Source organism: Penicillium manginii, assembly GCF_028828005.1.
Source record: "Penicillium manginii strain IBT 31320 chromosome Unknown utg000001l:1.0-3466041.0:1.0-3467806.0, whole genome shotgun sequence".
NCBI lineage: Eukaryota > Fungi > Ascomycota > Eurotiomycetes > Eurotiales > Aspergillaceae > Penicillium > Penicillium manginii.
The window spans coordinates 2263157-2288980 of record NW_026643102.1 but is presented as its reverse complement, the minus strand read 5'-3'; the positions used below and the strand labels follow the sequence as shown (position 1 = coordinate 2288980).

The following is a 25824-nucleotide window of genomic DNA, read 5'->3' as shown; positions in this document are numbered from 1 at the left end:
AATCGAATGATCGAGGAAGGAAGGGCTGTATTGCGCGACGAAGGAGCGCGGAGAGCAGCGTACTGGGGAAGGGAGACATTGATAAGGTTGAAGGTTTAGCGAGCGTGTGATCTCTCCCTAGGCATCATGGCGGAATGTGCAATTGTCGCCCTTTCTGCACAAGCCGTCTGCGAAGAATTTGCAGGGGACTGTACCGGCCTTGTACGGCTGGGGGCCACTAGCCCTAGTCCGCTTCTGTCGGCTGAACTCCTCGTGCTGACTAGTCTCGCGTATGCGTTTACGTTCGGGGTCTTCGTAGCCTTGGCCATGTGAGTCGGACTGATTCTGGCCGCCGAATTGCGAGCCGAACATGGCGCCCATATTTGGTGCCATTCCAGGCTGTGCCTGGGGAAAACCTCCCGATCCCTGCTGCATTTGCTGCATGACATTGAAAATCTTCAGGAAATCTATCTCCGGTGTCGCTTGTGGCTGGGTTACGGGGATCTGAGGCGGCGGGGCTGCGGATGGCTGGTTTTGTTGCTGTCGGAACATGTTGATAGTGCGCTCGAGATCTATCGCAGAAGCTTGCTGAGTTGGGGGTTGGGACTGAGGGGGGAGGGGTGGATTGTTGCTGGTTCCCATTGCCGATGAGTTTGAGAAGGTTTGAAATGTCGAAGCCACCAGCCGCGGGCGCGGCAGGCTGGGCTTGGGGTGCAGGCGTAGCGGCCGTGGGGTTAATATGTGCAAACCAGCGCTCCCCTCGAGCCTATTTACAATAACCATTAGCCATTTACTGGATACGGTTGGATGAGTCGAGATTGTATCATACCTTGACATGGTCGGGCACTTCTCCGAAGACAACCAATTCGGGGGCGGCATCATCATTAGAGTTGGTTTCGGAAGCGGGAGGCTCCTTGGGGGATGGAGGGATGTCGGCGGGAGAGGTGTAGAAAGCCATGAGAGTGGTTGCTTCTCGTTGATCCTGAGCCTCCTTCTCTGGACTTTCAGGTAATGCTTCACCGCCGCGTTTGATGAAATTGGCGGTCTTGAGGTCACCCAAATCGATATCAATCGCTATTCGAGTTAGCATGAGTCCTAAAGAGATCAAGGTAGCAGACTCACCAGTAAGACTTGTGTAATCGTGAAGGCTTATCTCACGAATGCCACCCAAGTCATCCTCCTCTAGCTCCTCCAAATCTTTGTGGAGTTTGAGCACGCTTCCTTCGCCCTTGACATCACCAACACCACGCAGAGAATTGTCGCCTGGTCCAAGCTCTTCGTCAGGGTCGTGAGTAAACAATCGGACTTCGGTGAGAGAATCATCAGGCTTCCATGTGACTCGCAGTTTCCGCCTGGTTTCTTTCCTGAGCCGCTTCTCACGTTCCTCTTCGGTTTCTGGGGGCCTTTCTTCCACCGGCTTGGCCACGGGCGCCTGCTTGGGTTTGCTGAGATCCGCCATGATGTCATTCAAAGAGAATGCAGGCTTGGGAGGAGGGGCTGCTGGTTTCTCTTTCTTTTCCGCGCTTGATCTGTAAAGATAGTTAGCATTTTGGCACACACCAATTGGCTGGGTAGATGAAGTATGCCTATGCCCATGGGGTGGCAGGGAGTATGAATTCAAAGGAAACAGGAGAGTACGTACATAGACTTTGCGGCCGCGGCCGCGGCCGCAGCTCGTTCGGCATTTGTAGTTCCAGGCCTCTTCGATGCAGAGCTCAAGGTTCCGAAAAGACTACTGAGCTTGGGAGCAGCAACAGCTGGTCGCGGACGAGTAGCTGCTGGTGTTGCAACTTTACCATTAGGGCCGGCCTTGTTAGATCCATTAGACCCTTGCGCAGACTTGCTGGCATCTTTGAGGTGAGAAGTCACTACCATTTTCTTTGTGGCAGGATGAACGGTATTTTCGCCTTCCCGCGCTCGCTTAGAGCCTCCAATTTCAGAGGGCGAGTCCCCGGGAAGTCCTTTGCTTGTCGAGTCTTCTTTGCTCGACTTTGCATTAGTCTGTTTGCGCTTGGTAGATGCAGACGCATTGTCCAAGATCCTCTGGGCCAAAGCTTTGCTGGAAGAGCCACCTCTTTTGACAAATTTTGGAAGGGTTTTGGTAAAATTGGTTTTTTGCAACAACTCTTCGTCAACACTAACAAAACGCTCCAGTAACTAGAGTAAGTTAGCATGAATTCTTCGCGGGTTGAGCAAGGAAACAACTTGCCTTGAGCATATTGACAGTCAAAGAACCTTCGAAATCAGCAGCTAGGAATCGATCCGCGAGGAAGGAATGAATAACGGCCAGCGCTATAGGATGTTCCCCAAGCCTACGTAAGAAATCAAACATTAGTAATCTGGGAGATCGAGAAAGAATGAAAATGCTCGTGCAGGAAATGAAGCAGAAGGGGCGGGCAGCATGAATGGCCTCCAGATTGCAAAATCTTAGAATGTGCGCAAACTTTGAGTATCCTTGAAGAGACTTATGCTTGGTTCCTGAAAAAGAAAGCTTTCCATGACTGATTCAGAATGCTCATTATTGGGCTTCTTGGGGCACGGGATATTGTTCGACACCATATCTCCAGCTCCAGCGAGACGCATTGCCATGGTACCCAAAATGAGGACGCTCTTTAATTGCAGCCATATAATTTCAAACTTTGACTTGGTCCATCTCCACAGTAAACAAATTACGTGGGTGATAAGCTCATTTTTCTTGGAACTTCTAGGTGTATGGAGAGCGCGTGCCAGAAACAAGGTGCAAACGAAGGAGACAAGAGCAACAAGGGAAATGAAAGGAATCAAGTGAATCTGAAGAATTGGTGGAGGGAGGTCATACTTCTCGACGATCATGGGGTGACCAATATCCAAGGCAGTCTTCACAATAGTATCCATTAGTTGGCGTTGAAGCGCCACATCTTTCTTGAGACGCGCAGCTTTGTCATTGTCACCCTGGTTTTCAGCCGACTTCATTGCTTGGACCTGGTCTCTCCAGGCATCACGAATAGACCTGATAGTCTTGGTGAAAGCCACAAGGGCACTCTTTATTTTATCCGTTGATGGCCGTTTGTTCCGTGGAGACCAAACGGCTTGCATTGTATCGTATCTTGCCCCGTTTACAGTATCATTCGGCCGCACTGGCGGGATAGGGGACGGCTCATCGGGAGGTTCAATCTCCAAATCCGACTCGTAGTCTGACGAGTCACTTTCAGATCCTGACTGTGTCTTCTTCGGTTTCGCAGAGGCTTTCTTGGACTTCGGCTTGCTCTTGGTCGAAGACTTTTGGAGGTCGCTCTCTAGGGTTGGAGGGTAGATGGCGAGTGTCGGATCCCCCCCGAGGTGCTATTTTACTCCACATGTTAGTATTGACACGGAGCGACAGGAAACGAAGAGATATTTACCAAGTTGTGGCATTCCCGCACTTTGTTGAACGCCTTGAGGTTGAACTGAGAAATTATTTTGGTAATAATCAAACATTCTGTTATCTTGTGGAAATTCTGACGGGACTCCTGTCGGGACTCCATAAAGAAAGTTGTTGGACATGTGCTGCTGATGTTGGTTGGCAGTCTGGGCGCCGGGATTAAGAAATTGGGGGTTGATTGTTTGGTGAGAGACACTGGGCTCGGCGGAGGGTGGGAAGTCGTTGGTCAGGTCAATCGTGGGGAGGTCGGCATGGTAGGAGGTGGAGAGAGGAAACTGTGGGATTGAGGGACGAGGCGCAATGTTCTGAAATTCAGTTTGTCGCTGGTTCTGCGCCGGGCGCTCGGGAAAAGAGTTTTGAGCGGGGAGTTGCTGCTGGTGGAAATAGCTCTGAGGGTAAGAGTACGATGGAAATGCTGAGCTCTCGGAAGGTGTCAGAGATCGCGAGTCAAAAGACAATTGACCCTGTTGGAATGGAGGGATTTGTTGCTGTGTTTGGAATTGCGACGAAACCGCATACCCCCCAGAGGGTTGTTGGAGGGGATTTGGTTGCCATGACTGAGGAAGAGAGGAGTATATGTTATGATTGGCGTCGGTTTGAGGAGGTAGAGGACTTCGTTGCTGGGATTGATGTGGATTCTGGTGTTGCTGCTGCTGTTGCTGTCGTGCATGTGCCTGTGCCTGTGCCTGTGCCTGTGCCTGTGCTTGTGCTTGTGCTTGTGCCTGATTTTGAGTCTGAGAGAAGATTGGATGATCCCAGTTGATACCAGTTGGATCTTGCTGTGAGGGAACATCTTGTTGCTGAGCTTGAGCTTGAGCTTGACCTTGCAACTGCGGGTCAGGGTACATTGTATCTAAATGATGATTCCAATACCCCTGGGGTAAACCTTGATCTTGAGCAGCATGAGGCCCCCCCCGATAGCGGGTGCTGGGCAGATGACTGCTCCATATTATGGGACAACCTCTCGCGAGTTCACGACAGCGAGTTGTGTCGCGCTCGGTTTCCCGTTTTCCCGTTTATTTGCTACTGTCGATCCCCCGAATATCACGTGTTCTTCGACTTGCCGATGAGCAGGTGATTTACCGCTTGCCTTTTTGGGCCGGAAGAGCGGGTTCCGGTTGGTCAGGCGGTCAAAACTGGCAGGGATTGTGATTGGCTGAAAGGGTTCAACAGAAGAAAAGAGTAAGATGATGAACCACTTTGGGGGAGGATATAACGACAGACAAAACAAAAATCGAAGTACGGAAAGGGGCAGAGTTGAGAATTGAGTTGGCAGAGTTTGGCCCGTACCTGGTCTGATGTTTGTTGGTGGCAATGTGTGTTCACCCCCAGTTACCTTGGCATTCACCTAAGGTCACCCACCCTAGGTCACCTTAAGTCACCACCCTCAGGGAAATTCAGAACAAAAATGACGGAATGTCTTCTGCAGCAGCGAATACACTGGGGACGTGGATCCCTTTAAAACACCAGTGCTCACCAGTGCTCACCAAAGTTCTCTCTTTTCCTGCTTGGTACCAATGTATCTGATCCCGCTTCACAGTGTCTCAAGTCTCCGTAGAGCTGACACTTTCCTTCTCTCTGGCCTGTATCTTCCTTTTAAGATTGTGCCTCAAGCAGCCCTTAAAGAAGAGAGGAAATAAACTCTTATATCAAGAGCCACTATAGCAATATAGCCATTCACTTTACGAAGAGAGAAGGGAAAGAGGTAACGGGAAAGGGGGCCAGGGGGGGGGGAGGGGAGATGGGAGGTGACGCGGAGAGTTGAGGTTTGAGGTCGGGAAGGACTCTGAGAAGGCTGCAGAGGCGACGTGTTTTGGCGACGGTCAGGAGAATTACAGAGACTCTGGCCTGTGATTGGGGGTTATGACATATTAAATTACCATACATGGGTATCATTATGTATTGGATTCATACAACTAGTACCAACCTGGAGTGTCTGCCATGTGATCATTGTGTTTGCCTTGTTTACACCGATCAGCGCAACCAACAGGGCATCCCACCGTGGCCGGAGCCGGACTCGGACTCGCGATCCTCCCCTATCGCTGATTCCATGTTGTGAGCTGTCTTGTCTCTGCCAATTCTGCTCTCTGATATGGCGCATCCAATGTCCCTCCGAGACCGACAGGTCGGTAGGTGATAATACCCCCTTCCCCTCCCCTCTTGACATAACCATGACCATAACATCACACAACATACAACATAACATATACCCCGGCCTTGCCGCAACTGGATGGCTGACCGATTTGTATAGCTTCCATTCAAAAGCTCCTGAACCTCAACCACGATCCGCGCCCTACAGATGATGCTTCTCATGACCCATCAGGACAGGCTGGTCTGGTCTCCACACCTATCCTGAACGAAGATGGTGATCCTATCTGGAAGGTCCTTGTCTTTGATGGCATGGGTCGAGATGTTATCAGCAGCGTGTTGCGGGTCAATGACCTTCGAACTTGGGGAATCACCATCCACCTGTATGCTTCATTCGGATCTCTTCCGCGACTTGTTCCCCTTGATAGCTTGTGCTAACCATGTACTCTCGCCAGAAACATCAACTCTCAACGATACCCAATCCCAGACGTCCCCGTGGTCTATCTGGTCGAACCCAACGAAGCTAATACCCAAGCTATCACTCGTGATCTCTCGAGTGGCCTCTATTCTCCCGCCTATGTCAACTTCCTCTCCTCTGTTCCCCGTCCACTTCTCGAGGACTTCGCCTCCCAGATAGCTACCTCCGGCGCATCAGAGAACATCGCTCAAGTCTTTGACCAATACCTCAACTTCATTGTCGCAGAGCCGGATCTCTTCACCCTCGGACTTGGTAATGACGTCTACTACACACTTAACAGCGGTAAATCAAGTGATGCGGACCTGGATGCTGTGATCGATAAGGTAGTGAGCGGTCTGTTCAGCGTGAGCGTCACAATGGGTATGTCACCTCTTCTCTGATGTTGCTCCTTTCCGGCAAATCAAACTAATCAAAAAACCAGGTTCGATCCCAATTATTCGATCCCCGAAGGGTGGTCCGGCTGAGATGATCGCCACTAAACTTGATCGCAAACTCCGAGATCACATCCTCAACTCCAAGGATAACCTCTTCTCCGGCAACCAGAGAGCTCTTCCGGGCGTCCCTTCGAGCCGGCCAGTCCTGATTGTCATGGATCGAAATGTCGACTTGGTTCCCATGCTATCGCACTCTTGGACATATCAATCCCTCGTACAGGACGTCCTTCAAATGCGCTTAAATCGAATCACCCTCGACGATGAGCTACAGTCCGGCAAAGTCTCAAAGAAATCCTACGATATTAATAGCAACGATTTCTTTTGGCAACGGAATGCGGGCGCACCTTTTCCCCAAGTGGCCGAAAATATTGATGCCGAACTCACACGGTACAAAGAAGATGCAAACGATATCACGAGAAAGACTGGTGCCTCCTCGATTGAAGATCTTCAAAATGATACCGGCGCTTCCGCGCAGCACCTCAAGGCCGCTATTACACTGCTTCCTGAATTGCGAGAGCGTAAGGCCACTCTCGATATGCACATGAACATCGCCACGGCTCTGCTGAAGGGAATCAAAGACCGACAGCTGGACGGCTTCTTCGAATTGGAGGAAAATATCACAAAACAATCCAAGTCACAGCTTCTCGAGCTGATTAATGATCCCGCCAAGGGAAACAACCCGGAGGACAAGTTGCGTCTCTTTGTTATTTGGTTCATCAGCACCGAGACTGAGCTGAGTCGCGCCGAGATCAGCGAATTCGAGGAAGCCCTGACTAAGGCCGGTGTCACGGATGTGACGCCAATCGCATATGTTCGACAGGTTCGCGAGCTAACTCGCATGACCATGATGACCACCGCTGCACCCGAACAACAATCCAACGACCTCTTCCGCGGCTTCTCGTCCCTCTCCAATCGCCTCACAGACCGCATCACCTCCAGCGGCCTGGGCGCTAACTTCGACACTCTTCTTTCCGGCGTTAAGAACTTCCTCCCCGCCAACAAGGACCTTACCGTGACCAAAATCACAGAGTCCATTATGGACCCCACCGCTGCTTCTAGCTCGGCCATCGCCAAGACCGAGAACTACCTCTACTTCGACCCGCGGAGTGCCAACGCACGTGGCGCCATGCCCCCGGGCTCTGCATCCCGAGGTCAGCAAATGCCTGGTGGAGTCCAAGGCCCCGGAACTGGTGCTACCTTCGGCCAACGCCGCCAGGCTTTCAATGAAGCGATCGTGTTCACGGTCGGTGGTGGAAGCATGGATGAATATGGTAATTTGCAGGACTGGGTGGCTCGGACAAGTGGGCCACAGGCGGACGGTGCGACGGCGGCTAGCCGCAGCGCCGCGGCTGGTGTTCGCCGTCGTGTTGTTTACGGAAGTACGGACTTGATGAATGCTAGTGAATTCTTGTCTGATTCTTTGATGCCGCTGGGCAGAGAGTGCTAGATTGGATGGATACCCTTATTTACTTACTATCTCCGGTCTGCAGATATTGACCGGCAGCAACAAAATATCAGCGCTGTAAAACATAGTTATAATTCAAGTATCGCATCTGATACACGGCTACAGCAATAATAGCTGGGTTTGAATGGTTTTCTCCCAAAGTAGACTAATTCTAGAAGCGGGTCGCTGTCCAGTGCTTTTCACTTTACCTCATGGCTTTTATATCGACAGCATGTTATATAAAATCCTCTGACTTCTTTGAAATCTAATTCTATCTCCGAAGGTTCGTCTCGGAATACAAATTGATAGCATATGCCTGATGGTGGTGGCAATATCTAAAGGCACTGCCTCGCCACACGCCTCCTCCAACCAACACAACGGAAATCATTGGGGTGTTTAACTATCGCAATTTCACAGTGAGGAACTTTAATCATTTCTAAATCGAATAAGCGCTCAAGAGCAAGTTATGAGATATGGTATTATGTAGGTGGTAGTTCATTGGTTAACCAATGTTCGTTCAACGGCATTGCGCCTCCTGGGGCAACGGTCTCGAACGCATATCCCCAGAAAACGCAGCCAATGAACTTATTTGATCGCTATAATGGTCCTTTTCTATCTCGTCTATTCGAGTCACGGATATCGCCTCAATTCTAACGAATTCTTCTCCCCACCAAGATGATGTCAATTCAAAGTCATGCAATGATTTCCAACGCCACAATGCTGTATAAGAATCCAGCATCGACATGCCAATCTCTACAGACCCAAGACCACAAATTCTTTCAAGACAGAAACCTCTCTTTTGACCAAACAAGCTTGGATCACAACTCCAATCAAGATGACTGATAGCTATGGCAATTCCACCTACGACAAGGATTACGATGACGACTACGACACAACCGGAGCCACATATGATACAATCGGAACATCACTAAGGACAAACGGAACAACCTTCGATACAACCGGCTACGGACACTATGGAACGACCGGCTTTGGGACGACGGGATCTGGCACCGATGCTATAGGCAATACATACGGTACAACATACGACACTGGCTACGGCACAACGACCTATGACCCCAGCAGCGGTGCCTACGATCAACATCTTGACTATCGCACGGATAACTCCCGACGACACCACCGTGAGCGTCTCGATCCGAGTGGCGTCTACCGACACCGTGACGTCGATCGTCGCGACGACGGACCTACCCGTGTCCATCGGGAGTACGATAACCCTAATACCGGCACCAGCTATCACCGCGACTATGAGCGGTAGATTTTGAAGGCCTGGCGGTGCCGGGAAATTATCAATTATGCCTTGCGTGATTTGTCGAGGTATATGTATGAAGACATGACGTTACGAGCTTCTTTTTGTACAGAAAATGTCCGGGTCCGAGCGATGTTCGATCCAACAGAAGAAAAAAAAGTTGAAAAAATCTGTCAAATCGTCTAAAAATATTTGATTTTGATGAGTTCGACTCTTGTTTCTTAGCGTGCAGGAAAATATTATTATCATACAATGTACCAGACATTTCGCGGGCGGAGTCCAGCGGTTGTAGTTCTTTGCAATCTCTAGGGCTTTTGCCCAGGTTGTAGAAGGCGTAATTGTAACCTTGAAAACTTAGAATAATACTGTTGGGAAATTACCACTTGGATAATGAGAGGATGAGACCGAGTATAGCGGATATAATTTCATTATTATAATAGTCCAACGACCATTTAAACGCCCGATGCTATGCAAAGACCATCGAAAGAGTTTTGACAATGGGACGCCCATCAAGAGCCAGCGACAGGGCAGGAACAAAAGTGGGAGAGAAAATGAGCGGCTAAATGACAAGACGCCATGCCATGCATCTGTGCAAAAGAAAAAAAGAAAAGGAAAAGGTAAATGAGGGACGGGTAAATACCGCTTGAGAACCCCAATTCAAGCGCTCGCTTGGGGGTTTCCCGTGTAGACTCCTTCGAAGTCCAAACCAGCTAGCATCCCGTTCACGCGGTCGATTTCACGACTCAGATCCTCGACGTTGACGGCAAGACTGCTCACCTCGTCGAATTTACGGCGACGGTTGGCATCGGCGATCATTTCGGATACGAAGAATTTCTGTTCTTCCAGGACGATTAATCTATCACGGAGTGATTTTTCTTCTGCTTCGAGCGCTGATACGGCGCTGCTTGTGTCGCTTGCGAGACTGCTGGTGCTTCCGCTGGCGGCGACACGATTGTTATATTTAATGGATGCAAGGGCGGAATCCTGGGGCTTAGCACCAGGTGCCGGTGAGCCGTTTACTGGCGTGTTTGTTGACGATGTGGCGGGGCTATGCATGCGTCCCCCGTTTGGTGGTGTGTGTTTCAAGATCTTGGGGAGGGCTTTCAGAGGTAACATATGAAGGTGGAGGAAATTGCTGGCTTGTTGATAAATTGCCTTTTGCAGGCGTTGCTGGGTGGGGGAGTTGGTGGGTAGGTCGCGGATTCGTCGTGCCGCAACGTCATATTTTGCGAAAGAGTCCATAAGTCGCTTGCGTACTTTGGAAGCATCTGCTATTTGAGCTGACGAGGGTGGGCGTCTTGGATCTCTTAAATATTGTTAGCAGGGTATCAGTCAAAATGGTGTTTTAGACATACTGGAGTGCGGAGAGGAGTTTCTGGAATTTAGGCATGTGCAAGCGGATTCCCCTCTCGAATTGGATCAAATTGTCGTAAGACCTGACCTCCAGGGGCTTTTGTGTGATATCAGCCTCAAAGTCGCGCCGGTCAAACAAAGTCGACTTGCAATCCTTGCAAAGTCTTACGTCGATGTTGAGCAAATTGTTAGCGGCCACTTTCTCTGAAGATTTCGACACTATCGAGAATGTTAGATATAGTTGGCCCCGGACGTGAAGTTGTGGAAACTTACTAGGTGCAATGCTCAGCCCAACCTCACTAGAGCAACCAGTTCCAGCGTCACCGCAAACAACTCGCCCACAAGTTCTGCAATGGTGCCTCCGAAAGGAATAGCCCGAAAAGTCCTGCTGGCAGAAAGGACATCGCGACACACTAGCATCATCTTGCCAGCTTACAACAGTCTGCTCCAGGCTCTTTCGCTGGTCGCTTTGCCATCCAATTGAAAAAAGCTTTGTTGCGCTGGGTTGGACTTGGTCGGGTGGTAGACTCGCCAATAATTGTGTGAGCCGAGTTAATCGTTTTTCGAGGCGCGAAACTTCGAGGAGATCCTTATCAACCGTTTGCTGCCGGATAGACTTGAATAAAGCCGTTTTATCTCTCAGTGTTCCTAAGACTTGTATGAGCTTGGTAGTCAGGCCTAGTGTTTCGGGGAAACAAACCATTGTGATCGTTGTAACCTTCCCTAGACTTATAGCATGTCTCGCAGACACGAGCCCAAATACCTCTTATAGGTTCGTGGTGTGCCGCCCGCGAAAGCTTCATCTGGTACATTGTATGTTCTTCGCAAAAGAGCTTTCCACATTTCCGACAATTCACGCATCCATTGGTGGCATTCAGTCGTTGGCCGCACGAGGGCTCCAAACACACGTCGTACATGCAAGGGGCTTGCCAGTGTTCCTTCGTAATGAGGTCTTCGGGGTCAAGTAATTTCGGGGCTTCGGGGGTCGGTATATGAGAGGCCAGTGGACGGCTCGAGACCGAGGAGGCTTGGTTCTCATTCGATTCGAATACATCCAGACCTTTGAGTTTTTGGTTCAACACGGCCAGTGGCTGGAATCTCTTTGCTTTTTCCATTTGGATCTTAAACCAGTCTTTGACCTCATCTTGTGTGCCATCTTCCAAGTTCTGGTGAAGGTCGTCGAGATGTCTGTGGATATGTTAATGGAGGGGTCGAAGGAAATATAGGGGGGAGGCGGATGCTGCTATTGTACCTATTAAGTTGAAGAAGAGTTACCTAGTAGCAGTCAGTATATGGGATTTCAATGGGTAAAGCTTTATGCGCCAATACGCTGGGAAGTAAACGTACCATCTCTTCGCTGCAGATCGGACATGATAGCTGCGCTCCGGGAGCGGCGGGCGGCGCGGGTATCGAAGTGTTGCCAGTCTCTAGAGATATGCGAGAGGTGAGGTCTTGAGTCGTCGAGGAGAACTGCGAAACGGAAGCCTGCGAGCTTAGAGAGACGCTGCTAGCAGCTGGTGAGAGTACCCTCTTCGGCTGCGGGGACGGGGACGGGGCTGAGAGCGCACTCGGAGTGCCCAAGACACGGCCTCCACCCAGCGTCCGGCGGGACATGATTACGGGAACATGAGAAGCAGGCGAGAGGTAAATGTTTCAGCCCTAGGGTTGAAAGAAGGTCCCCCAGAGAAACAGTTATAGTCGGAGTTGAAGTTGGAGTTGTTGACTTGGAGCCGCGGTGATGATGCGGTGGAGCCTTGCATCCTTGTGGCCTGAGGCACTAGTGGCTTGGCAGGAAGTATGAAGTCAACTTGAATCCATGGATGTACTACTATCAACTACTGGTATAAGAGATATCTAGGGTAATTGTACAGGTATACATAACGCCCATGTATCACCGGCTGGTTATTCCCATACTTTAATAATATTATCTCATATATATGCTGTAATGTCTCTCGTCAATTGATACCCATAATGTCGACATCATTAGGTGGTACAACTCGCCATATTCAGAAACTCTCTACAATCTCGAAGAAAATCTCCATAAGTATGAAAAGAAAAAAAGAAAAGAAAAATCGAGCAAACTGCTCTAGGGGAGGAAGGTAGGGAAGCAAAAAGATATCTCAGGTAATGTTTGTAGGAATAGCCGAACGGGGGGGTCGAACCCCCAACCTTGAGATTAAGAGTCTCACGCTCTACCGATTGAGCTAGCCCGGCAGGGCTTGTTGAAGATGAGAGCTATCTATGGCTACATGAAGCAAGCCGAAGTCCAATCCACCTAAACCAGCACCTCTTCCTCGGCTCCCAGAGCCGCCCAACGATACTACTACCACAATGATTGTGCACCGTGCCCCGGGAATTCAGTTTCGTGGCCAAAACATATGACTTATTCCAGCTTATACTAGTAATTCATGTGATTAAGGGATTGCCATGTTCTTCAATTTAACTCGTCCCGAATTTACGGATAGGGCGCCTCGAAGGATTCCTTGGCTGTGGAATTACGGGGATCTTTTTGATCGAGACAGGGATTCGCAGAATTATATATATAATAATGTCATGCACATCGAACTTAATAACTGCCGGCATTTGAACTATCTTTAAGATGTGCCTACTAGTAGTAGTACTAACTTAAGTACTTCGTACTTATGTCAATACTCGTGTTCCGCGGAGTTGCACCATGACATTTTCCTAAATTCTTGGGAAAGGAAAGTACTACCTACCTCTACCTAACCGACCCCACATTAAATTTCTACAATATTGGACCCTCGCTAACGATAGTAGGTACTAGTAGTTAGTATTCAACAGGGTTGGCCATGGGAACACCCACTATCGAACCCTATTTGTCACAGTGACAGTGACACTGACATTCATTTCAAACCTTGGAATACTCCGCGGGGCTAAATTGGAAAATTTGAAGATCGGAGCCAAAGTATATTCCGGGAACTCATAATCAATAACTCAATTATCTCATTCAAGTTGGCATGGATTTCTTTTCAGCAAAAAAAATAAATATTATATAGTTATTATCATTCCACGCCTCCCGGATCTCTATGAAGTATCATCCTCCGAAACAAAGAACGTCTTTTGCACATTCACGCCGCTAAAAAACGTCCCATTGTTTGGTTTGGGATTGAGATCTTCCTGACTACTAGTCCGGCTGCTACCCTGATTCGAAGTGTGGATCGTGGTGATCACAGCATGTGAATCCTCTGGGTCTAGGTCCGGGCGCCAATAATGGGGTCCGGAGGGATCCGACCGCACAGCGTTCACGCTTGAGAGTGGGAGGCTGTTACCGGTACGCTTGCTCCGAGTTCCTGCGGAGCTGGGGTCGCGAAACCAGCGGAATAGGGGGCGAAGGGTGACGAGGCTGCCGGCTGCGATGCCTAGGCTGGCTTCGACGTTGGACCAGATGGAAATGTTGGACGTCGCGTCTGGAGTGGGAAGTGTTGTTAGTATAAGGCTCTCGTATCTTGACTTGCGAATGAAGCTTCCCGGATGAGGATGACCTGGAGATTTGAATGGAATACCTACATAAGAAGTCCGGGTCCTTGTAGTCGTGCAGATAGGGAATTCGAATGATGACAGCAGCACTTGCGACACAACCCATGCCCAAGATACTAGCCAGCGCGGCCTTTGTGCGTACATTCATTTGCAAGTTCCACACCAGGAAGACTGGCAATATGCCGAGAGTAAAGTCACAGCATGTGGCAGTTACGCTGTAAACGTAGGCAATGGCGATAACGCTGTCAAGGTCCATACAAGTGCCGTTGGTAGTGCCTCGGGCTCGTTCCCAGAAAAAGGAAACGGGGTGACATTGCAAAGTCAACATGAACCAGAAGATGAGGCCAATGATTGTGGTCACAGCAATAACACCCCAAAGAATCGAACGGTGCAGACGGGAAACAGTAAGACGGAGAAGGGCGACGGCGATTGAACACTTGCAGACAGCGCATACCCAAACATAACTTGTTTGACCAAGCCACCACCACTGGTATCATTAGCTTTCATTCTTGCATGTGCCAGCTTAGGCTGGATCGGGCTGAACATACAAACATAGCGGTCTCCATTGTGCCTCGTCCTTTCGGGGGAGGGCCAAGGTCATCGGATCGTTGACCGATTCCGTAAAGAGCACCTGTGATGCCACAGAGTGCAAAGAGAATGTTCAAGAGCTATCGCATCGCAAAGTGTCAGTACAAAGAGACAGGTTCATGCATCTGATGTGAGGTAGAATTACCATAGCAAAGACCATCAGCGCATCATCCCAACCAAAGGCCTTGACGATCCTCAGCCGGACAAAACATCTCAGGCAAACTGCAATGAAGGAGAAGCCCAAGAAGACAGTCGTGACAATGAAGATCGATAAACTGCGACCTTCCAAGGGAAGCATTGTGGTGGCCGAGATCAAAGACTGTATCAATCGCGATTCATCGTCTACTCAGAATAGAAAAACAGAGAGGCCTCAGAATTCCCTCCCAAGAATGCCAATCAAGAATTGTGTATAAGGAGAGGAGAAGGAGAAGAGAGGCGGCGAAGAATCAAACCCACCAGCCAAGCATTGCCATCCAGTGGCCATTAGTGGCGAGAAGGGGGTTTGGCCGCCGTCCAAGCGGGTCGATACGGCGTTGTTGCTCTTCTCCGTGCCTAGTCTCGGGGGCTAGAGACGCAAGAAACATTTTTCTGAGCCTCGCGGCTGCCATGATTAAACTGATCAACAAGACCCAAAACATTTGCGACCCGCATCGGCAATCTCAAGGTGAACCCACGGGATGGGTTGTGGGGTCGAACTTAGATGGCCCTGGACTATGAGAATTTGGTTGGTGAATTGGGGAAAATGGATCCAATAGAAAAAAGCTACAAGGTCGCAATGTAGCTGTCATCGAAACCCCTTCAACTCCAGACTTCTCAATGGGGCTGTCGGTTGTAGCGTGGACTGAGCCACATTTAGCCTGTCGTCCCATGGATACAATGTGGAGGTACAAAATCAAATAGAACAAACCAACCCGAAAAGAAGGTTGCGCGAAGAAGGCAACCTAGCAGCGAAAACCTTGACCTTGCATAAGACAAATGAGCATTGAGTGGATTTTCATTTGCGCATCGATTGTTTGGTACAGACACGAAACGTTCCTATTTCTTGTGGCGTAGCCATGTGGCCTGCCGAAGCCAAAGTCTGCCAGTGGCTGCCAGTATCTTGGTTCTAGTCCTTCCACAAGTCCATTATTCCTTGCTATGTCCATTTGGCTTGTGCACTACCACCCGCTCAGGCCCCCCACCCACACAATCCGCAAGTTTCATCGCTGGGAACATCGGCGACATCACTCAAACAAGTTCGGCTGGCAAAGGGCTTCCATGGGTTCTACCAACGAGCGTGTGCGAATCTTGGACATAGAGTGGAGCCTTGGTCTTGGCCTCCCCATGCAGAGCCTAAGCTAGTCTGTTCGACCGCTTGAAGTCGTGTCAAAAGGGGGAGACCGTTGCCACCCTAGGACGAACAGGGCGTTAAGTCGATATTCTCGGTGGATCCGAGATCCCCGTGCCCCCCTTGGCAGCTGATGATTTCTTTCTTATCCCCTTCGGTTGCAAAGGCGTACCGGCAATAGTTTGGTGGAAGGGGGATCTCGGTTAGCTGAGGACACTGGTAATTACTGGCGAGATCCGAGGTACACACATGTTAATTAAATATGCCAATGGTGAGATAGGTGAAAGGTACTAGTAGTACCGTTGTCGATACAATCAACAGGCGGAATCAATCGATCGAGCACGTCCACTTTGGGCGTGTATCTCGATATTGAAATCGAGATGGATCCTCTTGTATGATTTGACCCGGCACATTCTGAGACCTGATTCATGACAATCGGCAAGTGATGGGTACCCTGATCAGCCGATCACTCTAGATTCCCTACATACATAGAAGCCCCCGCCAGCAAGAAGTTGGCTGGATCTGCAGTCGGAGATTACCTGACAATTCTGGCGTCTCCACCGTTAAGACGAGTGGGGAGGTGGATCATTAGGGTTATGCAGAGATGTCACCTTGCGCGTTACGAGGCCTGCTAGCATTTTCAAGCAAGCGCAACAAAGACATTGTTTTACAACATACCTGTATCCTCAGGAGAATGAAACTCGAGTAGCCACTAGTAGCAATCAGAAAACCAGAAAGTCGCAGCAATTGTATCTGAAATTGGCTGAAAATTCCTGCTATAACTCATCTTCTGTCGCAGTCTCTTCTTATCCTGCTCCGGGGAGAACATTAAAGCTCGAGGCCTCCATATCCTCTATTCTATAGTGGATCTCTGTTTAATTAAAAGTTCGATCGCCATTCTCATTTCGCGACCTATATTTGGAGTTACGTTCGGTCTCTACCGGTGTTCCAAATGGTGAAAAGCCATCGCACCTTACCGTAGAACCGACGTTAGCCATGTGGTTCCCATTGACCCTGTTCCGGGGATTTTCTGTTCGTCGATACGACTCAATCGCTAGTTGCTCGTATTTAAAGACGAGAGTTGAAGCTAGTGAAACGGCACCGAATGATCTTGGTTTTACTGTCCCCGCTAGATGAAACATGAAGCTGCAGAAGTGACACCTGCAAGGGTCGTCCAACCATGTACTGGGTACGGAGCACTCCGTATCTGGCTCCACATCCGGTGGGCGCGCAAGTTCAAGTTGCTATCCGAGGAAAATATCGGCCCGATTCCGAGAAACGGATGAACATATGTATACTAGTAGTAGTACTAGTATACTCCGTAGCTGTAGCACGCTTGCGAAATTAAGCTTGATCCCGTGATGCTTGGCTTTTTTAGTGCCCAGCTATACATATTGCCCAGGTGACTGCCACTTCTCCTCTACAGATACAGAAAAAGGATTGCCTTTCTTCCTTTTTCAAAAAGAAAAACCTCGGTCTTCAGATTTCGCTACAACGGACAGGAATCACTCCGCGGAGAAAGAATCGATATGTACATTGTATAATTTGCATCGCTCATACTTTCAATGGCTAATAGACAGATCATTTGCACTTGGTGAGGTCGTCGAAGTTGTTCAGAATAGTGACAACGCTCTTCAGAGCTGCAATCTCAGGAGACAAGGGGCTGTTGAGTTGGTCCTTGACACCCTTGAGCTGCTCCGCGCTGAACTGCTCTTGCTCGGCACTGAGCTCGTAGGGAGCGACACCGATCTTGCCATAGAAGTCTTTGCGGTATGGTACGGAGTTCATGGCAAGGCCAAATGCCTTCTTAGCGAGGAAGCCGTGGTGGGGCTTGAGGACGTCATTATAGGCAGAGGTGAAGGAGGTGTTGAGCTCCTCGGCAGGGTCATCAAGGTTGCGGCGGATGGCGGTGGCGGTGAGGTCAAGGGCACTGTTGATAACGCACTATATCAGCCACCATTCTGAGGAGCATTGAAACAAGGGTTGAGGGTAGAGGGGCAACGGAAGCGGCGATCTCACAGCTTGAGCCAGAAAAGACCCTGGGCGGCCTTCTTGGACTTGTCGTTCTTGACAAGGTCTTGCAAGGTCTGGGACTCGGCGGGAGCCTCGTTGAAGCGCTTCTCGACTTTCTGTTTAAATTGTCAACATTTGGCCCAACAATATCCAATGACGGAGGCGGAGATGGGGGTTGAGGGCGGAGATGAGGGGGGACATACAGCAATGTTGTTGGTCATGTCATCCTTGACACTGTTCAATGCAAGGCCACCAATGCGCTCTGCAGGATCAAACGGATTAGGTCTCACGATAGACATGCAAGGAAGAAGAAGGTACCTACCAAACAGAGTGACCAGGGATTTGGCAGCTCGGATGAACTCCTCTGTGTTGATGTTGCCATTGGCATCGACAGTGACATTCTCAAAGGACTTGCCCTGGATAGATTCAAGCCAAGAAGCAGACATGATGATTGTGTGGTGTGTAAGAATAGTAGAATTGGAGATAACGTGGGGATGAAGAGAGTAGTACAAGGAGTACCTGAGTTCAATCTTAAGGTAGAAAGAAGGAAACAACAGCTGTCCCGCTGTCACTCACCGCTGCCGCGCAAGCCACCGAGGGGTAACCTTTTGGTAGCAAACAGTGCAAACACGGTGTCGATCATGCCATATCCCACGTGACCTTATCGTCTGTTTTCAGGAGGTTCGCACTGTTTGCATTGTTTAGCATCTTCGCCAAACATGACATCACCTTCTGCATGTTGCATCACGATCTTCGATCGATCGCGCTATGCTTTTTTCCTCCCCCCCGAAGTGGTGCCTGAATGATCTTCCCCCGCATCTTTCTCTCTCTTTCTTGATGTCCCACCCCCTGGTTCAATGCTCATTCCCCGGGTGGGCAATCCTCCTGCGCTATGAGCAGTTCCGATCAAGCCAACGGCTCCGCACAGGCAGAAGCAGAAGCTCCCCACAGTCCTCCCCATGAGGGTTACCAAGGCCTGCCAATAGGGTCTTACACGGATCAGAAACTGGTGGGTTAGACCTCGCGAACCACACCATCGGTATCCACTCAGAACTAATAATTCTCTTGCTATCAACAGCGCCATGCCTCCGCTAATCACTTGCATATGACAAGCCGCCGTTTTTTCATCGGTCCGATTCCAGAGGGTTGGATCCATGGTCACCGCAAATCCTGGTACAAATCGAGACTCCGCTTCAAGAACTATACCTCACAGACCCTGTCCTTTTCGGTGGACCCAATTTCATCTCATTATACCCAAAGATCCCTGGGAACTGATCACCCGACGGGTCAAGCGGAGCCCTCGTCGGCTCCTGCCGGGGCGAGGGAGGAGGAAGAGGTTGCTCTTACCTTCACACACACCAATATTGATCCCACGGACGAGGACGAAAGCGAAGAACAACTGCAGGAGCCGGACGAGGAACCACCAGGAGAACTCCGCACATTGACTCACCCCGAGCTAGAGTCGGGAGAAATAACTAGTAGCACGGACAATGACGATGACTACACATCCGAACATCAGGAGCAAGATGAAGAAGACTCGGATCGGACACCACGGCCAAATGTCAGGTCGATTGCTAGTACATCACATGGGGTTTACGACAGTGGAGACGCTTCAACATCGTTCGTTACGGCCAGGGAAGACGCCTCTAGCTTTGCAACCTCTAACGCGTCTACGTCGACTATCCATGTAGCTCACTCGCAGCCTAGCCAGCGACCGGTGTCATCAAATTCACGAAACTTGAGCGTTGCCGGTCCGAGTCAGCAGAGTACAATGGTATCGACCGCTTCTGCGGGAGCCAGTGAAGCAGACTCGACAACACACCTGATAAAGGCTAGGCCTAAGCCCCAGAAAAGGTTCAAAAGCGAGCGTTCTGGAATCTCCCGTTTCACACTGGAGCGTCAAGAGCCCCAAAATGAAGACGATGCCCTACATGAAGATGTTCCACAAAATGGACATATGCCGCGACGATTTACCCGAAAAATGGCCAAATATAACATCAACGACAATGTCATGGACAAGCAAGAAAGATTACGATCTCGAATTTCTAAGACAGGAGGGACAATTGTTGCAAATCGACCCCGCCGTCGCAAGGTACAGGATGGCGAGATCATCAAAGCCGAGAGAATGCTGGTTCTTGTCGAAGAAACACCAAAAGAGAAGCTACCAAGTGATTACACGGAGAACGACAGCCTTCGAATGGAAACACGGACTTTGGATAAGTGGCGTGAGTTCTTGGTAGTCTGCAGAAAGGGCTCCACTGAGCACGCGCCATTTTCACTGCAAATGTATCGGACACGCGTCATCCCCGATATGTCGAAGCCGAACAGCAAGACCGCCCCCTACTATGAGGTGCGGTTGAACCGTAAAAACACCAGCGTCAACCTTTACTCAACCTTGGACAAGACCATCGTGGTCTGGTATCCCCGGAAGCGTGGAACTAAGATCTATATTATACGCCCTAAATCGACTGCACATGCTGCAGAGTGGTACACATTCATTCGGCAGGTTCTTGGTTGGCGACGTCCGACCAAACTTCCCATCAATGTCCCCGATCTAGGGGTATCTCTTATTTTTAAAAATCCCTTTGAACAATTGGAGGCTCGAATAGGGATGAAAAATGACGATAGCAGACATACTACTATCCTCAGCCGATCTGCGGGTGATGAGCGGTTTGCCGCAGCATGCATTATTCGAGGTTGCATGGAAATGCTTGAAGGTCGCCCAGAATGGGCCGAAGTGCTGCATGCTTGGTCCAAGACAGAGAAGATGGGACTTGCCTGGAAGCGATATGATCGTTTGGAATGGATCTTCGGTGTAAATGAAGAGAACATGTATGGATCAATTGCAATGCAGTCGTCCCACGACCTTGAGCTACGCCCCCGACACCATTATTCGACGGCAATCAAGCAGTCGGGAGAGAAGGAGCAAGAGCCTCCACCAATCGAGGGTTTCTTGATTCGACTAACATCTCAGAAAGGCATGCACCAAAGGATGAACAAAATGTTCTTCAAGAGGTTGTATTTCTTTACTCAAGATCATTACTTGCTATTCTGCAGGCCAGCAAAGGCATTTCCTCCAACGCCGCCAAAGTTCGCTCCCACTTGTATGGATGAGGAGTCGGATATTCCAACTTCTCGCCAAATTTTGAACGAGATGCCGATGTCTTGGGATATCAACCCATACCCTATCGAAGATGGTGAGATCTCTTGGCTCGCCAGCGGAAACGACGAGTATGTTCAACGACATGACGAGGAAGCATACGCCCAGCAACAGAGAAACGTCCACAACATGAGCCAGGCTGATGGATATATTGATTTATGCCGAGTGACAGGTGTGCGCGTTGTGCAGCGTGGCAGTAGTCCTGCTGATCCAAATATTGGCGAAGGGCCGGCCGTGGATTTCCAACCCGAACCCGCTGATTCTCGACAAGAAGATGGTACTACCAGGGAGTTTGACGATGGGAAAACCTTTGAAATGACGCTAGAAAATGGTCTCGTTATCCGCTTGCAGGCCTATGATTCTTTTACACGCGACGAATGGATCAATCGACTTGACGCTTTGGTCAAATACTGGAAAATTCGCCACGCCGACGACGCAGCCGAGCTTCAGGCCGTACGACAGCGGAATCTCAAGCTTTTGGAGATTGACGAGGAGATGGAATCAGTTGTGGGCCAATTCGCAAAGAAATGGGAAGTGAAAAAGGCCGAGGCATCGCCACATTTGCACAATATGTGTGCTTTGTCGGGTTGTCGAACGATCAAGGTTTGTATTTGCATGAACAGCCTGCCTTTGAATATCCGCTAAATTTCTAAATTAGATGTCCGGACAACTTTATCGCAAACCTCGCCGGCATACAACTTTTACAAAATGCCATGTCCTCCTCACCGCGGGCAAGCTGCTCGTCTTCCGCAGTACGCTGCGGAAAGGGAACGGTGTCGTGGTTCCACATATCCATCAACAGCATGAAACAACGATCGACCTGGCAGACTGTTACATCTATTCTGGACTTGTCACGGAGAACGATCTGTTGTATGCCAACCAAACTTTTGACAATAATAACCCGGGCGTGCACGCCCTGCCACGTGCATATCTTTCATCGGATGTCTTTACCAGCCGGGATGAGGACACCGCAATAACATTTGTTCTCTGGCAGCCCATCAAGAAAAGCCTGTTTCGAGCCCAGGAAACAGGCGCCCAGGGCAAAGCCAAGCGCTCTCTGAGACATGTGACGACCCTGGGAAAACACGGTCGAACGATCGTTTTCAAGGCACGTAGTCGTGTTGAGAAAGACCAGTGGGTTCTGAGCATTTCATCTGAGATCGATCGACTGCAGGAAGAGAAGCCGGAAGATATCCGGATTGTCTCTTAATGAACTCTTTCACATACTATTCATTACCTTCCTCACTTTCGTTTTGTTTATAACACTTTTTCCCAGCAGGAACACGCATAGCATTTCGGGTCTTTGGTTTTGATACTCAGTCACACTTTTGATATTATACATCTATGACTACTTGTACAGCATGATCATAATAATACAATGGTTTCCCACAAGATAACTCCGTATATTTACATGGCGCCCAGCGCCATCACAGAAAACATGCAACGCGGAGTCGTGCCTCCATACCTCCCCGGCAATCCATTAATCCAATCTTGGACTTTCCATATTCACAGCCTCCTTCACGACTCTGTCCCGCGTAGCCTGCCTATAATTATTTTCATCTGAGACGCCGTCTAGCTTTCCAGCTTCCCAATCCGTCCAATTCAACCACCTCATTCGTGGGCCCAGGATCGCAAATACCCGACCGGTCAAAAGACTGATACTGACCGGTCCGTAGGTATTACTATCCAGCGTTCGGTCTGGATCCGACGCATCCCCCTCCAGCCAAACATGATTGAACGGAACAATTTGAGACTCTTTCATACATGGTTTGCGGGTGATGACACGGTCACCAGGAAGACCGACGACACGTTTTATAGCGATGTGTGAGGAATTGGCGGGAGACCTGTCCATACAATGAGATTAGCGAATGTTTCCAATTTGAATATCCTTGAACTTGAGGCATCCAAGCCTCTCTGACAGACATGATACATACCGGAAAGTAACGACCATCCCCCTCTCCAACCGTCTTGTTTGCTCCCACGGCCAAACCCGCGACGGCATCATGCTGACCAGCACCATATCACTTTTCGTGTGGTTTTCGGGATATTCTTCGTTGAGGTAGGGTGTCATTGACGGTCCCCGAACCCACATAACCTGCATAACGTGTTCCGAGAAGAAAAGGCTGATCGGGACGAGGGGCGCCAGGATCCGGAGCCCGCGACATGTGCGCTGGACTGGTCTGGGGAGCGCGGCATAGCGTTGTCGGAGATTGGAGAAGAAAGTGCTGAAGGGTCGATTCGGGGTGAGTTTTGGGCCCTGAATGCTTGGCTCTGGCGTTAAGGGGGCGCCGGGTGTCTGCTGGCCTGGTACTATCCCACCGGGGACAGACTTCTTCTTTTGCGCGAGGTTTTTGGCGGCGTTTGGGGATAGGATGCGGAAGTTGGGTTGGTTGACCATTTTGAGTTGGTGTCGGGGGTGGGGAGGAGGGTGGGTTCGTGTGGAAGTTAGGTGATAGTAATTGGATGCAAGTTAGATGAGATCAAAAGCTCCCAAGGTTGTCATCATGGCTTTCTGAGGAATGTGCTACAAAGCGGCGTGTCGCGAGATTTGATTGTTGGTGAGGTTCAAGTTGCCGGCGGAAATCATGAGCTCCGGTGTTTGCATTGTTTGTCTTATACAATCGAGCATGGCTTTATTCTAGTGACTTCAAAAAATGCTTTGGGTTTTATTTTAATGAATTATTCGGATAAATTAAGTGACGTCGATAAGATCAACAATATAATATCTTGAAAACTACTAGTACTACTGCCAGTGGCTGGCTGAAAAATACTAGTAGTGCCCAGATGGTCAATATATAGTAGTACTAGTATCAAATTGAAACCTGAATAATTCATGTCACAGATCGAAATCATACGTGCAAATGAAAACCAAACATATTGAACATTCCAAGGTTGTTTTTATCTGCAAAATGCGGCAAACACCGTGACTCTGACTCCCTCCATTTATCCAATAAGTCAACGTGACAAGAACCATCACAAAATAGCTCCAAAGGAAGTACCCAAGAGACCAGAATGATATCAGTCCGATTTTCAAGAGCGTGCAAAGAAAATCATTAAGTCAATTGCCAATCGAACAGGGTCGTTAAATGCCATTTGGAGCATCGGCGCCAGCACTCGAGTCAGCGATGCGAAGGTCTTCGGGGGTCGCAGGGAGGAATTGGCTAAAAGATGTCAGCGCGATATGCGCCTGATAAAAGACAGAGAGTACCAACGTTAACATCTGCGCATACACAACCATATCGCGAGGCTCGAAGTTACAGAAGATAACTCGGCGCAGAGCATTGGGTACTCCAGCATTTGATTCCAAGAATTGGCGGACTTCCTGTGTTACAGCGCGCGCCGCAAGGTCAATGGGGTAACCGTATACCCCGGTGCTAATGGCCGGGAACGCAATAGTCTTCAGACCATGCTGCATCGCGAGTTCCATGCTGGTTCGATAGCAAGATCGGAGCAAAGTCTCGGAATGATTAGAATCCTGGTTTCGGTAGATTGGTCCGACAGTGTGTATGATATTTTTACAAGGCAGGTCGTATGCTTTGGTGATTTTCGCATCGCCTGTATCACATCCGTCGAGTTCGGAGCACTCTTCCACGAGCTGCGGTCCTGCAGCTGCGTGAATTGCCCCGTCGACACCTCCACCACCGAGGAGAGAGTTGTTTGCTGCGTTGACGATGCAATCGATGTCCAATTTGGTGATGTCGTTGAGAATCAGTGCGATGCTGTCATTTAGATGTTGCGACGGAGGGAAAGCCGATCCGATTGACTCTGTTGGAAGCAGTCTCCTGGTGCGATAAAGCTGTGATACTGTTGGTATACTGGCCAGATCTACCAAGCGAGAGCGAGCGGCCATGATGGGTACTTCAACGAGCAAAGGTTTGAGGGCTGCCTTGCCTCAATGATATCAGATGTATGGCTTATGGTTGCCCCATTTCTGCCTCAGGCCGAAGCTCCTTACCACAAATATTTGGTAATAGCCACGTGACATTTGGTGCCCGCAGAAGAAGGCGACGAGGCAGAAAAAAAGGCAACGATGCAGGAAACAATTTTGAGTTTGGGTATACTTCAGCGGAGCAATTGAAGTCTCGGAGAAATGAAATGACGATGTTCAAGGCATGTTTGAGACCAAGACAGTGCTGCAGGGGGGAAGACGAGTGATTTCAGACTAACCAATGATCATAGCGTTGAAAATACGCAAGCTATACCCATCGACCCCATTGACCACCTGTTTGGGACTAATGGGTCTTCATGGCATCATTCGATGCATCAGAATGCGCCTCTGGAGCCAACACAACCAAGATTCCAAATAACTATTGTAGGGGCCGAATGCCTAAGTTTAGAGTCGACACTGGTCAAACGTCGCATCTAGACCTACCTGCATTGTACATCTCGCGATACTTCCGACCTTGACCAACGCACCAGTCAGATTACCTAGTTTGGCGCTATACCTACACCCGATTCAGTTTTCAAGAAAAGCCTAAAGCTTACTCCGTCGAGAGGTCGCATCGTGCCATTCGTGCAGAAGGGAGAGAGGGTCTACTCCGTACTCTACGTACGGTCCATGCCCGAGACATGCTCCAGCCTCCTGGCTCCTGGACCTTTGAGTCTTGGCTCTTCACTACGCCGTCGCCCCCGCGATCATGGCGGCCCAGATTGAGATATCATATTGCGAATGGACTCGATCGCACGGCACCCCATACAGAAACGTGCATTGCATATGCACTCTGCACGCGACCCGAAGGGAAACACGTCGTCTTCGTCAAGGTTCCTCGACTGTATTCCCCATCGACTCCGCCCGATC

The 25824-nt window shown here is 49.6% G+C and overlaps 9 protein-coding genes across 9 annotated transcripts; 3 read left to right on the top strand and 6 right to left on the bottom strand.

Annotated features, from left to right (window-relative positions):
* Positions 1–117: 117 nt before the first annotated feature.
* On the bottom strand, positions 118–4227 carry N7533_000818 (uncharacterized protein; the record flags this gene model as incomplete). Its single annotated transcript, XM_057097468.1, has 6 exons — positions 118–585; positions 809–1053; positions 1102–1508; positions 1622–2136; positions 2482–3254; positions 3360–4227. 6 exons carry the CDS (start codon positions 4225–4227, stop codon positions 118–120), a joined length of 3276 nt encoding a protein of 1091 aa, XP_056965961.1.
* Positions 4228–5471: 1244 nt separating this feature from the next.
* Positions 5472–7826, top strand: sly1 (syntaxin-binding protein; the record flags this gene model as incomplete). The annotated part of the gene is made up of 4 exons (XM_057097467.1): positions 5472–5508; positions 5631–5850; positions 5923–6305; positions 6367–7826. 4 exons carry the CDS (start codon positions 5472–5474, stop codon positions 7824–7826), a joined length of 2100 nt encoding a protein of 699 aa, XP_056965960.1.
* An 832-nt stretch (positions 7827–8658) lies between these two features.
* N7533_000816 (uncharacterized protein) lies at positions 8659–9096 on the top strand (the record flags this gene model as incomplete). Its single annotated transcript, XM_057097466.1, has 1 exon — positions 8659–9096. One exon carries the CDS (start codon positions 8659–8661, stop codon positions 9094–9096), a length of 438 nt encoding a protein of 145 aa, XP_056965959.1.
* Positions 9097–9744: 648 nt separating this feature from the next.
* Positions 9745–12054, bottom strand: N7533_000815 (uncharacterized protein; the record flags this gene model as incomplete). The annotated part of the gene is made up of 5 exons (XM_057097465.1): positions 9745–10393; positions 10443–11088; positions 11141–11628; positions 11693–11715; positions 11788–12054. The coding sequence occupies 5 exons, from the start codon at positions 12052–12054 to the stop codon at positions 9745–9747; spliced, it is 2073 nt and encodes a 690-aa protein (XP_056965958.1).
* Positions 12055–13485: 1431 nt separating this feature from the next.
* N7533_000814 (uncharacterized protein) lies at positions 13486–14824 on the bottom strand (the record flags this gene model as incomplete). Its single annotated transcript, XM_057097464.1, has 4 exons — positions 13486–13868; positions 13969–14425; positions 14487–14606; positions 14672–14824. 4 exons carry the CDS (start codon positions 14822–14824, stop codon positions 13486–13488), a joined length of 1113 nt encoding a protein of 370 aa, XP_056965957.1.
* Positions 14825–17434: 2610 nt separating this feature from the next.
* On the bottom strand, positions 17435–18312 carry N7533_000813 (GLTP domain-containing protein; the record flags this gene model as incomplete). Its single annotated transcript, XM_057097463.1, has 4 exons — positions 17435–17783; positions 17873–17982; positions 18070–18128; positions 18189–18312. 4 exons carry the CDS (start codon positions 18310–18312, stop codon positions 17435–17437), a joined length of 642 nt encoding a protein of 213 aa, XP_056965956.1.
* A 446-nt stretch (positions 18313–18758) lies between these two features.
* Positions 18759–22236, top strand: N7533_000812 (sporulation-specific 71 family protein; the record flags this gene model as incomplete). Its single annotated transcript, XM_057097462.1, has 3 exons — positions 18759–18875; positions 18945–21629; positions 21685–22236. The coding sequence occupies 3 exons, from the start codon at positions 18759–18761 to the stop codon at positions 22234–22236; spliced, it is 3354 nt and encodes a 1117-aa protein (XP_056965955.1).
* A 270-nt stretch (positions 22237–22506) lies between these two features.
* N7533_000811 (putative mitochondrial inner membrane protease subunit Imp2) lies at positions 22507–23424 on the bottom strand (the record flags this gene model as incomplete). Its single annotated transcript, XM_057097461.1, has 2 exons — positions 22507–22870; positions 22961–23424. The coding sequence occupies 2 exons, from the start codon at positions 23422–23424 to the stop codon at positions 22507–22509; spliced, it is 828 nt and encodes a 275-aa protein (XP_056965954.1).
* Positions 23425–24108: 684 nt separating this feature from the next.
* On the bottom strand, positions 24109–24876 carry N7533_000810 (macro domain-containing protein; the record flags this gene model as incomplete). Its single annotated transcript, XM_057097460.1, has 1 exon — positions 24109–24876. The coding sequence occupies one exon, from the start codon at positions 24874–24876 to the stop codon at positions 24109–24111; it is 768 nt and encodes a 255-aa protein (XP_056965953.1).
* Positions 24877–25824: the final 948 nt, after the last annotated feature.